This window comes from Ambystoma mexicanum, chromosome 9 (genome assembly GCF_040938575.1).
Source record: "Ambystoma mexicanum isolate Mex_15411 chromosome 9, UKY_AmexF1_1, whole genome shotgun sequence".
In the NCBI taxonomy this organism is placed as follows: Eukaryota; Metazoa; Chordata; class Amphibia; order Caudata; family Ambystomatidae; genus Ambystoma; species Ambystoma mexicanum.
The window spans coordinates 1,303,959,829-1,303,973,024 of NC_090931.1; the positions used below are offsets into that span (position 1 = coordinate 1,303,959,829).

The 13,196-nt window shown below is 47.2% G+C and overlaps 1 protein-coding gene across 1 annotated transcript in view; it reads right to left on the reverse strand.

Annotated features, from left to right (window-relative positions):
• The window catches only part of LOC138489800 (CD63 antigen-like), an 87,363-nt gene that overhangs the window by 18,205 nt on the left and 55,962 nt on the right, over nucleotides 1-13,196 (reverse strand). The window contains exon 5 of the mRNA XM_069617392.1: nucleotides 1,148-1,303. Within this exon, the coding sequence (XP_069473493.1) occupies nucleotides 1,148-1,303 (156 nt within the window). The remainder of the gene's footprint in view (nucleotides 1-1,147; nucleotides 1,304-13,196) is intronic.

The following is a 13,196-nucleotide window of genomic DNA, read 5'->3' on the forward strand; positions in this document are numbered from 1 at the left end:
GGGGTAATGGCTACCCAGGTAGCTCAGAACACAGGCTTGGCCAGTGCCCCCACCCACGGTGCTAATGAACGATATACCAGTGCTATTACAAGGCTGTGATCCTTTGTACTGAAACTATGCTTTCAAGGACAAGGAAGTTTTGATACTAGTCCCCAGTCTTAAATCAGCAACTGGTTATGGTCTCCCTGGTACTCGAGTGCCCGTCTCAGAGCAGGCAATTCAGAAGTACAAATGGTAACGCTGATCAACGTTAATCTAAAGACAGTCCTGTGGAAAGCCTGGCAGTCACTGGGGCTCTGGAAAATGTTTTTAGTATGCTTAGCCTGGGGGCAGGATTTCTTTTTGCTACTTGGAATCGTAATCTGGATCAGAGAGAGGAACATATGATAGGTATGAAAAACAAGTCCTGGAGTGTTTTTTCAGGAGACAATCTCTCACTACAGGTTATGTTGCTGGCCTCTTTCGTAAAGCTGCATTGCAGTATAGAGAGTTCACACACCATGCGTAAACAGGACTGGGCAGTGTTGGGACAAGGTAAGCGTTATAGGAAAATGCTCCATTCTAGTGCCTTTCTGAACCCCGTTGCTGTTCTTGGTTGTCATGCATCGCAGCACTTGCTGCCAACAGTTGGGGTGGGGGAGGGAGGAGTCGTTTTTGCAAACCTGGATTTAGTCTACCAACTTCCCCCTGCCTACATGGGAGCGCACCCTTGCTGAGTGGGGGTGTGTGTGGGCTGGATAGGCTATTGCATCCATTTGTAACGCATGTACATTTAAGAAGACGCCCCTGCTGCACAGGATGCAAATATCAAAAAGAAAGACTTTGTGAAATTAGAAAACGTGAGGAAAAGTTTATTCAAGGGGCTTTTGAGACCGTTTTATAGGTCCAAAGAAAAGCAGCAGATCTAACTGGATTTGGGGAGAAGCCCCTGGAGTGCAGTACTAGGATTTTGTAGATCCTGGAGCTCGTTTGCATCGTCTTTCTTATGTTTAGCAAAGACCCTGGCTGTTGCCACCTGTCAGCTGCTGGGGTCAGCAGCAGCCAGCTAGTGTTTTAGTCTCAGAGAAAGTGCATTAGTCAGAACACAGAGCATATATTGGATCAAGGGCACAGGAACAGTGTGTATTCAAAGCGAATAGAGACCTACCTGGGTGAACACGTCGGAAGCCTCTCCATTTTCACTTTCTTTGGTTCCACAGGCTGCCCGATTACCTTTGCAGCAACTGGATGGAAGGGCACCTTTAAGCAATCTGAATGGGCTTGTGTCCCAGTCTGAAGAATTTTGTGCCCCACAACACTGAAACTGAATTAAACATTGACATATTTTTGATAATTAGGCTTACAAAGTTAAATTGGTATTGCTCTGGAAAAATTAAGACAGTGAAATCTAACTTTAAGAATTCTAGGATTGCGAGGGCAAAGGGTAGGGCTAAATTAACACTGTGCCACAACTTCACTCCCCAGTAATATCAAGCAATATATCCTTGGTCTGGAAAGGCTATTAGATGCTGCATCATTATAGATTTATAAATTGTTCAAATCCAATTATCTTCCTGTACTTTGGCAACAGCCATACAATGTGGGTTGGACCAAGCTGTAGAAGCCATTGTTGCGACGTGGCCAACCGTGCCACTCTACACTCATTCTCTCCTGCTCCCATGTAGCCTCAAAAAATGAAATTCCTCCTTCACCTTCTGTGGCGCCAGGGACACCCGAAAGGAGTGCGTTCTCTCTTGAAGAGTAATATTCCATTTGCATGTGGCCCACTTGGTTTCTTTAGAGGGGTGTTTGTTTACTTCTAGTGCACACCTACTCTCCAAACATCTCCATTGTAAATGAGGGGCAAATGCATGTCAAGGTGGGCAATCCCCACTTGTGCCCCGATGACAGGGGTAAAAATACAGGTGAGGGTCCATATCTCGGCCAAAAGGGCCATTAGCAGCAGTTATGGCTCGCCTTACTGAAAAAATTCGAAATTAACTAGCAAAACCAATAAGGCTCATAATACATTAATAAAAACAAAAAACGATTGACAGAAAAGTAGGAGGTAGGTCTTTTTATATTACTCGAATGAGATGTTGCTACACAGAAGAGAAAGAACCATAATCATTCTTCAAGGTGCACGCAAAACGAGCAAACCAGTCTAAATTGGTAAGCAACACCCCCTCTGCTGCGGACCACAACTAACCATAGATAGGTTGGTCATTTTGGAACTCAGCGGGGAGCAACTGGATTATAAAAGGCACAGCAAGCAAGAGGCTAACATTTGGGGATACTGTTGGGCCTGGCCCACTCACGCTTTCTCTAACATTCACACTAAGGATACGCGGAGCCGTAGTCTGCTTCAACCTTCTTTATTCCTTGCTTACATTCGACTGAGTCCCCTTTCCCTGTCCCGCCCCTTCTGCCCTCCTCCCGCCCTGAAGGGGACTGCATCCCTTTATTCACATACAACACCTCCCCCGTGCTTAACGCGAAAGCCGGGGTCACATCTGTTCAATGAGTCTCACTGGTCTCCTCACTGTCCTGTGGGGTCTGCCTGGAGACTCTACTCTCGGCAATCGCCTCTGAGGTGTAACGCTCACCTGATTCTCGCAGAGGCGCCGGTCTTGACTGGGCGACTACCGTATCTTCAAAGGTGATGTGTAGCACCCGGTTGGCTCTTTGGGCTGGACCTCTGTGCACTGTATGCCTGACGTGTAGAGTAAGATGTCTGCAGATAGAAAATATGGGGTTAATGAACTGGGGTTATTGGGGTGTCCCTATCTCTTTCCTCTTCTCCTCTCCTGTAGACCCCCAAAGGTTAACGCTCTCACCTTAGGTAAGTGAATGCCGAGCTCTCCATCTGCCTCGGGGCAGGGTGCAGTAACCAGTTTCTTCACTGGATAGGTAGCGCAGGCCTCTTGACTTCAGAGGACTGCTGTCCGTCGTTTACTGCACGAACGGTAAGTTTCGAGTCATTCAAATGTCTTTAAAGTCTTTAGTAATGATGTCTCTTGTTTTGCAGGGTTCCGGCGATGGCGGATGACGGGCTGAAGTGAGTTGAAGATGGAGCCCGTGTGATGAATAGAAGCGCCTGGAAGCACGTAAGTAAGCGCTTGTTGCCTGCTTCACTATGCGCTCTAACTGTCTTTTTATTTTGCAGGTACGAGTTCGGAGCGGCTGCAGGGTGCCGGAATACCCACTGGATTAGATGTGGAAAGGAGTAATGGCACGTGAGTATTAAAGTTCCCCAATGTCTTTAAACGCACCTTGTTTTGTCTTTCAGATGCGGGATGCAGCGCCGAAGGCCTCCGGAGCGTGCGAAGAGTTGGTAAACTTTTGTCTTTCAGATGCCGGAATGCAGTGTGAAGACCTCCGGAGCGCACGAAGAGTAGGTAAGCCTTTGCCTTTCAGATGCCGGAATGCTAACCTGTTCTTTCTTGTCTTTATAGGTGTTGCTGAAGACTGGATTCAGGATGGTAAGCCTTTGCCTTTCAGATGCCGGAATGCTAACCTGTTTTCTTGTCTTTATAGGTGTTGCTGAAGACTGGATTCAGGATGGTAAGCCTTTTTCCTTAGGCCCAGGACCGGATGCAGAAGACACGATGAGCGTTCTGCTGCAGAAGTTGCAGAATAACGCAAAGCAAGATTCATCCACCGGGTGTGGTTTAAATAGCCTCCTGTAGTGCTTAGGCGTCTCCTTCCACAGCCACGCCTAAGTAAGAAAAGAGTTCCTGGTAAGAAAAGAGTTCCTGCCTTCCAGAAGAGTTCCAGTGTTCTGAATCTAGGGAGTGGCTCCAGCCCCACCCAACAGGAAAAGTAGTTCCAAACAGAAGAGGATCAGAGGCTCAACTGGCAGGCAAGTAAGCAGCATGGTCTGCTGCAGGTAAGTCCACCCAAGCATTATGAGCCCGGCGCTTCCAGCGCTGGGACTGGGCATATTTATGAGCCTGGTGCCACTGGCGCCAGGACTGGGTCCAAAAGGTCCCAAATGGGACTGGTTGGCACTCGGAACCTGGGTTATGGATCTGCTTCCAAGGGAGTTGGGAAAACCCTGACCTTTTGGAAGCAGAGACCATGACATGAGGGGTCTGTGTCATCTTCCTCTTCAGTCATCATGGGCCCTTTCATGGCCGTGATGATTTGAGGTTCTGTGCTGTAGCGGGAGCCGTTTTTCTTCTCTGGGTTTGTCGGAGTAGGACTACTTGTAGCTGGGAGTTTTTTTCCCCTTCTCTTTTTGTCAGCCCATTCTTTGGCTTTCCTCTTTTCAGCATCTCGTTCCCTTATGGCTGCGTCTTCTGGTGTGTAGTCTTCCCACTGGGGGATGCGTGTTCGGCATCTCACCATTAGTTCGGCTGGTGTCTTTCCCGTCGCATCATGTTGGGTGTTCCTGTAGCTTCGGAGCGTGCTGCAGATGGCTTGCGCTTGAGGTACTTGCTCTACCAGGACTGTCTGGTTAGTTTAATGGTGGCCATAAATTGCTCCACCATCCCATTGGCTTGGGGCCAGAGTGGAGTGACCTTCTGATGAAAGCCAAGGTGGTCTGCGAATGTGGCAAACTCGCATCCTTGTAACGGGTTTCCATTGTCTGTCTTGACGATGTTGAGGATGCCCCATTCACTGAATAGTTCATCTACGATGGGCACGGTTTCAGAGAATGTCGTCGACGGTATTTGCTTGATGAAAGGGAACCTCGAGTATTCATCAATGATTACAAGCAAGTATCCACCTTCTTCTAGGGCTCCATAGAAGTCCATTGCAGTCTTTTGCCAGGGTCTCACTGGGAGTGTCGTTGGTTGTAGGGGGTTTGGGGTTGGACCTTTTGCCGCTAGTTGGCAGGGTCTGCAGTGTGCCAGCATGTCCTCTACTACGGTGTCCATGTAAGGGAACCAGATGTGATTTCTCAGGATCTTTTTCGTGTTGTTAACTGACTTCAATCCAGCATTCCAACTAAGTCAATGCCTAGTCTGGGATGCCCAATAGAAACCCTTTATTTATATGTCAAAAGTTCTTTAAATCTGGATGATGAACCCTTATATAACACCCCTCCATTTGGATCTCCACGACCTCAATGAGCCAAGAAGTAGGTTTGATTTGCAAATTAAAAGGTTTATTTGAAGAATTGAACAATATATAGATTACACTTTTATGAATATGAATAATATCTGAATAGCACACTTATGAATATGAACAATGATCAGCAATGGGTAATAATACAATATCAACAATCTCTTTAATCAGTTAGGAGTAGGAATAGGAAGATAAGGTAGCAGAGAATACTTGATATGGATTCAAGGAAATGCAATAATAGGAAAGAATGCAGCACAGAAATAAAACCTGATACGATTTCCGCAAAAGACAATATGACTTTCCCCTGTGACTACTCACACCCCCCACTATGCAATATGAAGAGATGGAAATGAGGGCACAGGTTTCAGGAATACAGTCAATAATGCAGTTCAATCCCAGTTCCCCCAGCAAGCTTAGAGAGACACAGGAATGATTTTAAAACAGGTCAAAATTCTTGTGAATGTGATTTGCAATGAATGGGAAAAATGCTAAAAATTATTAATTCACTAAAGGAGATTCAGGATTAGTGAGAGTTACTTTGGATTGGTTCAGGTCAACACTAGCAATGATTCATGAATGATTATCAGATTGAAAACGAATTTCGGCAGTTTAAAACAAGAAACAGCTATTTTGACATGTGGTTTAATTGAGCTAAATTGCAATTCATGGCAACTTTTCCGTGTGCGTGAAACGCTATTACTGAAAAACTATAAGAGGTTTTTGTGAAGGTTCAGAAACAGGGTCAAGATTTCAAAATGAAAGATGCGCTTTAAAGATTTACCAACAAGGATAGGCTTATACTAAGGAGCTATGAAGAAGCAAGACACTCAAGGGGCAGCCACCAGAACAGCGGCGCCTCCGCTCCGACTTCTGTCCATCAAAACACTTGTCCCTCTTCAGAAAAATATCAGCCCATAGATGATTGATGCTACAATTATCAAGGATTATGTGAAGGAGAGAAGAACTTAGGATAGACAAAAGAGATTCAATAATGCAGTTATGGATAGGTTAGAGTGGTTGGATTAGGTTTCTTTAAATTAAGAGACCACTATGGACAGTTCTAGACTAGATACTCGCTCCTAGGCTTTGGGATGGAATGGGCCCGTCAAAGATCTTGTCAAGGGTTTGGCTGGGATTCGCTTGCCACCGGACAGGTTCTGGTCTGCGCAGCCTCTTGGACTGGATCCAACGGGTTCTGGATACAGCTCTGCTCTCTGGGTCTGGATCTGGGTTCTAGCACAGGGTTATTAGCTAGAATAGCAAAACAGCTCAGCCAGGCTGTTGGATTTTGAGATGCCCCTTTGAGGTTTAGGGGTTAGAATCAGGTTGCAAAAGATTCTGAAGCCTCTGAAAAAGGTTCAGCTTGTGGTTTAGGCCTCTCTGCTTCAAGGTTCTAGAGCTTGGTTCTGGAGTCTGGTTTCTGGATCTTCCTGCAGGGTGCTTCGCCAAGAAATCAGTTGAGAAGTGGAAAGTGTGTGTGTTTCTGCCCGTCCTCAGCAGTCCCTATTTATGTATTTCCAAAGTGGGTGGGGAGGCAGATTCTCTATGCCCAACCCTCTAAGAATCCGATAGGTCAGAGGATTCCCTGTCCCCTGATTTGGAGAAAGGAGCAGTGTGTCATCCTGTGTCATGTTTATGGCTTAGGGGAAAACCCTCCCCTTTGTCCCTGTACAGTATATCTTATTTTTCATAAAACACATATTTACAATATACACAACTTGTTATACTACATAAATTACATGACAGATTGCCTAAGGTACACATCTGTTCAACTCTCATCTTCCTAAGAGCTTTGGTTCAGAAATGACAACTTTTTCACGCTTTTGGTGGGTTTCTCAATATTTGTTCTGCACCAATTTTTATATATGCATGCACACCCCACCCGGGCACATTTCTGTAATTTTTCATGTTCCTAGCATAAACACAGTAGGTACAATATGAATAAATTCTGGGGTTTAGTCTCAGAACATCGCACAGATTCCAGCTTAGTCTTAAACTGTGAGCGAATATTTCATTTTAACAATCTCAAAGTTTCACATTTTTGTCAGTTCGGTACAATTTGTTATAAGCATTTTTCAAAAACATTTAATTTAATGCTAAATCCACATTTCAGTCTGGTCTGCCTCCAGAGCTGGGCTGCCTCAGAGGGTCACATGTCCTTCTTCCTGCCAGCAGTTTGTTGTCGGTCACACCCGAATTAGCATTTCTATTCAGTCCAAGCCTCCTTTGTCTTTACTCCGAGCAACAGGCCAGGGTGCCTCTCCTAGTTCCTTTTAACAACAGCCTGTCAATCTCTTAGCCAAGGGCAGGGGGAAGTTTCCTTTGTTCAGGGAGAGGTGTGGATTTAGTTTGAAGCACAGTGTGGGAAACGAACTCCTAAACCCAATGTCTAAAAATGGGGTCATCTTATAATATAACTCACATTTTGAACACATACAAACAATTTCTTACTTCAAAACTATATTCTGAAAAAGCTTGAATTGTCTCCACCTCTAGGCTTCTGATAGCAAGTCTTTCTTTGGCATAGTTTGGGGTCAATGTACAATTTAACACAAAATGGTTTTAAATCACCGGCTTCTGATAGAGGTGAGTAACGTTATTACACCCATTTTTGACAGCTTTCTTCCAGCAAGCAATCCTCAAAAGTGGACTTTGTTCAGATAAATATAAGGTCCACAGAAGTATGTGTTATGTAGATTCTTGAAGTGAATGATGTTGACCACCCAACAAGAAGGTTGGATCTTTTTGGGTGGTTTTTGAGCCATGATTTTTGCAAATTTGACACCAAATAAAAATGGATTTTTCAAACAGCCCGGTTTCTTTTGCAATGATTTTGCTCTGTGGGCAGCCAAATGAAGGGTTTTGGCAGTGGTCTCCTGTGTTACCACTGACATAGGCAAAAGTAGATGGTGGCCTATTTTTCAGATTTTCACTGCGCACTTTCTGGTGATTTCTAGCGAGTAGCATGCTTTCCAGCGCCCATTTATGAGGTTTCTGCTGCCAGCAATGCACAGTAATGTTGCAGGTCTTGGATTAGTGGGTTAAGACATCCCACGTGCTAGTGTTACTAGTGTCTTCCGTAAGTCTTTTGGGGCCACTAGCCTGCTTCCTCGTAGCAGTATGTCTTGGTCCGTGGCCACCAGTTCTTTGTGCATCTTTGCTAATTGGTCCAAGTCCTTCTTGTCCGCCCCCTCCCCTCGGTTTCCTCTTTCTTGGCATTCTCTCCATTTGTTGGAACAAGTGAGGCATATGGCGGCTTTGATTGTCGGGTCGGCTTTGCTTCTTTCTGCAAATATTGCTGTGATTATAGTCGGTGGCATGGCATTGGAGGATAGATACGAGATGTATTCTTCGGCTTCATGGGCTAAGGCGTCGTCACCTGTCGTCAGTGGGTGCCTGGACAGATAGTCCGCTGGGTTGGCCTCTCCTCCCGGCTTGTGGATTATTACATAGTCATATTCTTGTAGTCTTATCCCCCAGTGCTCAATTTGGGGGGGGGGGGGTGCATTTTTGTCTTGGGGGTTCCCAAATATCGAGGGGAGTGCTCGATGATCGGTTACGAGGGTGAATTTCCGGCCAATTACGAAGTGATGAAACTTCTCGCAGGCCCATACTGCTGCTAAGCTTTCCCGTTCAGCGAGAGTATGCTCTCTCTGTGTGGGACAGGGCACGGCTGGCGTATGCCACAACCATGTGTTGTGTGTTGTCCTTGGTGTCAGTTTGAGCTAGGATGGCTCCGAGGCACACTGGGCTGGCATCCACCGTGATGGTGTGCCACTCTGGATGGAAGTAGGCCAGCTGGCGGTGGTTGGCGAGGTTCTCTTTTATGGTAGTGAAAGCCGCTTGGCAGTCTTGGCAGTGTGGGTCCCAGAGGAATGTTTGGTCCTTCTTCAGGAGATTTCGAAGTGGGTCGGTGATGGTGGCATAGTGTGGGAGGTAGCGCGCGCAGTATCCCGAAGGAGCACAGTTCTGCGGTTGTCGTGGGGGCTTGGAGATCCGAGATTGCTTTTATCTTGTCTGGGTCGGCTTTTATACCTTTATCTGAGAAAATGTGTGGGAAAAATCTGAGGCTGGTCTTGTTGATGTCACATTTTGGTCCATTCAGTGTTAATCCCGCCTCTTGGAGGATCTTGCAGACAGCTATGAGGGCTCTATCGTGTTGTTCCTGGTCCCTCCCGAAGATCAGAATATCATTGCTCTAATTTAGGGCATTTATTTCGGCTGATATTAGGCACCGGATTGTCTCCTGAAATATTTTGGCGGCTGAAGATATGCTGAAATTGAGCAGTTTATATCTGAACGTCCTTCATGCGTTGCAAAGGTGGTATTGACCTGGAGGCTGGATCGATGACAAGCTGATGGTAGCCCTGATTGAGGTCTAGTTTTGAGAAATGCGTCGCCTGGTTTAGTCTGATGAGCATGTCCTCTAGGCTTGGGCCAGGGTGCCTCTCCCTTTGAATGGTGATGTTGGCGATCCCGCATGTCCACGCATATTCGTAGGCGTCCGAGTCCTTGGGCACAATCACTATGGGGGATACCCAGGGGTTTGGTCCTTCCACTTTTTCGATAATGTCATGGAGGAGGATTTCTTTTGACACTTGGGCTTGGAGGTGGAAGCCCACCTTGCGAGGGTGTTGTGGTACTGGCGTGACCTCTGGGTCAATGTGTAGTTTGACAACAGAGTCTTTAAGCATGCCTACTCCTTCAAAGAGTTTGGGGAACTGGGTGTTGAGGTCTTCTTTTGTGAGGGGCTGACATGTTATTGACATGATGGTGTCGTTCTGATGGGCGCCCTTTTATTATTTCTGATTGGTCATAGTGTAAGTCAATGAGTGCTAGGGCTCTGGCTGTTCGGTAACTGAGGAGGCAGCGGCCTACAGAGTGGCTCCTTATGATGTGATTTGATCGAGGTTATTGTGAGATCATAGTGTGTTAAGTCACATTGGAATTGTCCTTTGGATGTCATGGGCAGGGCTGCACCCCACTGCAAGATGTGGGTCTTGGAATTCTTCAGGGGGTAGAGGGTAGCGTCATGGTATAGTTCTTCGTTCATGAAATTTACAGTCGCACCTGTGTCGACGACAAATTGGTTCCTGGTTTTTCCATCTGTATTGTGACTCTGGGAGCAGGTGTGTCCTCGATGTCAGCTCTGAGGAGTCAGACATATTCCCTGTCGTATCTGTCCTGTAAGTATTGTAATTGTTACATCTCTTCCTGTTGATATCTTGGCGGGGAGTTGGCATACGGGTCCGTTCCTTGAGGGAAGGGCAGAACACGACTGTCTTGTTCGTGGGGTGGCAGGAGGTCCCTCGTGTACATTCTGTCATGCGATTGAACTTGCACAGGGTCAGGTTGACTGACGTCAGAGTTCATGATCTTTCCAGTCGGGTTCTATTTGTAGTCCTTCCAGTGCTCTCACTGGGTTTGGGCGTGGCAGGTGTTCGTGGGGTAGGCCAGTCCTCTCTCACCAAGTCATTGGTCCTGTTCTGTGTGTCTCCGGTGTTCGATTAACAGCCTGATGGCGGATCTGGTTCGCCTCGGGGAGCTGTTCCTTGCACATTGCCTGAAAGTGGTTTTCTTGCCCGCATCTTAAACACCGCTGGCCAATCGCGAGGCACGGTCCTCTGTGTGGGTACTCGAACCCACAGCAGTAGCATTGGCAGTCATTCTGGGTACGTTGTGTGGGGTACCTGGGAGCAGGTCTGTTCTGTGAGTTTGGGTATCGGTGTAGGGGCTTACAGCTGCGATGATGTCACCCTTTTTGGGTTTTCTATGGCCGCGGCCTGAACGTCAATTCTCTCGTATACTCTGGCTAAGTCCAGTACTTCTCTTAGCGAGAGAGGCTTTTTCAGAAGAGGTTTCCTAAACATTGAGGATATGCAACCTTCTATTATGCGCAGTCTGATTGCTTCATCGTCGTTGAAGTTAGCAAAGTCGCACTTGATTTTGCTTTGGAGGCAGATGACAAATTCTATCGATTCATGAGGGAGCTGTGCACATTGATTGAAAGTGTATCGTTCATAGTCACAGTTGGGCGTTATGACAAGCTTTTCATTGATGGCTTCTAGAAGTTTCGGGTAGGTGGCACGGTCTTGTGGTGGGATTGTGTGTATTATGTTCTTGATTTCTTTCCCTGCGATGTTGGTAAAGATACTTATTTTGTTGGGAGGTTCTTGCGTGCTAATGGCACCTACAAAGTCTTCAAATTCCTTGATCCATTCTTCCCAGCGTTGGCCCTGATCATGGTGTGGGTTGAGTGTGAACAGGCTTGGTCTCATGAGGCTGGCATGTGAGGTAAGGCTGGCATTAACGGCTGAGGGCGTCCCTGTGTCCGCAGCTGCTTGTGTTGGGTCGGTCATGGTTGTCTCTGGTGGTGAGGTGTGTGTGACTTTGCTGCGGTGTAGGTAGCAATGGTTAAGCGGTTGTTGTGGGCCTGAGTGTTGTTGGCTGCCGTTAGGGTGGTGCCGGTGTCACTGGAGCATTGTATGTTTCTCTCTTGCGGGTCTTTATTGTGGTTTTGCTCCCTTTTTTCAGGGTGCTGTCGTGCGTTGGTTGCCTTTGGGCTGTTTATTTTCCACAGGCTTCCCGCCCAAATTGTGGTGCCTTTCTTATGGGTTTATGTGCTGGTTTGGGGCAGCTGGCCCGTTTCACGGTGGTTCGCTGATGGCCTACAGGCCGTTTTATGCTTCCCGCCCAAATGATGGAGTCTGTATTATGGGTATGTCGGTTGGTTGGGACAGTCAGGTGCTTTGCTGTGGGTTTGCGTGCCTGCCGGAGTCGCTTACCCGCTTGTGCTGGCGTTCCGTCTTCTTGTCGGTCCTCTTCTGGTTTTCTTTTTGTGGGCACATAGGCCTTCTTTGTTCCCGTTGTCGCGGGCGCACTGGCCCTCCTCGGGAGCTCCTTTGTTAATGCGCGCACGGTTCGCCATTGTCTCTGCTGCCAGACGCACGGGTCCCTCCTCACTGCAGGCGCATGGGCCCTCCGCACAGGCCCCGGGATGCTGCTGGGCACACAGGCCCTCCGCCTCCTCCGCTGCTGGGCGCACAGGCCCTACTTCACTTTGGGCACACGGGCCCTTCATAACTGCTGGGCACTCGGTCCCACCTTCACTGGGCGCACAGGCCCTTGTTCACTGCAGGAACACGGGCTGCTGGGCACTCGGGCCCTCGGCTACTGCTGGGTATACGGCCCACCATTACAGTGAGTGCACGGGCCCTCCGTTACTGCCGCAGGGCATGGGCACACATCGCCTCGTCGCCAGTTGTTGGGCCTGGCCCACTCACGCCTTCTAACATTCACACTAAGGATACGTGGAGCCGCAGTCTGCTTCAACCTTCTTTATTCCTTGCTTACATTCTACTGATTCCCCCTTTCCCTGTCCCGCCCCTTCCGCCCTGATGTGTGCGTTTCCCTTAAAGGGGAACTGCGTCCCTTTATTCACATACAACAGATACCCACTCCCAAGTTAGACTAAAGACTAAAAAATATGGCCCCAAAAAGCTCAAGTGCATCGTGGTTGCTTGTGTTGCCCAGTAGAGCGAATACTGCCATGCAAGTTGGTCTGGACAGCTCCCGCGTGAGTCAGGGTCAAGATTGACTTGCATATGGTGTAGAGACTGTTGTAATGGCACAGACTAGATGCAGGATTCACTTGAATGCTACTTGGGGGAAAATGTGCAAGGTTTTAAAAAAGCTTGCACACATTTTTTGCATATGCTGAAGTTTATATTACAACCACAAGTTTCGTTCATCTTTGGTGGAAAGTGCCTATGGCTTCCCTCAGGCTTCTCTTTCTCCACTGCCTCGGTTTCACATTCACAACATTTGGATTGACATTCCATTCTTATGCAGATAACCCAATAGTGTGTATTACCATGGATACCCCCAATTACGACTTAGCATGGATACCACACCGCCTCCACCCCTCAATGTCGACTTTGCATCCATATTTGACCTTCAGAGAATCAACAGAGGCTTAACATTTTTAATTAGTTTGCATTAAATACCTCCAAAACAGATGTGAATGAATGAATCAGTTGCAGAAGGTGCAGAAGGTTCAGAATGCAGCTGCATCATTTTATAACTATGACAGTTTCATAACCCTTTTTTGTCACTACCTTCCAGATAGGAGCAGAATTGTTTAG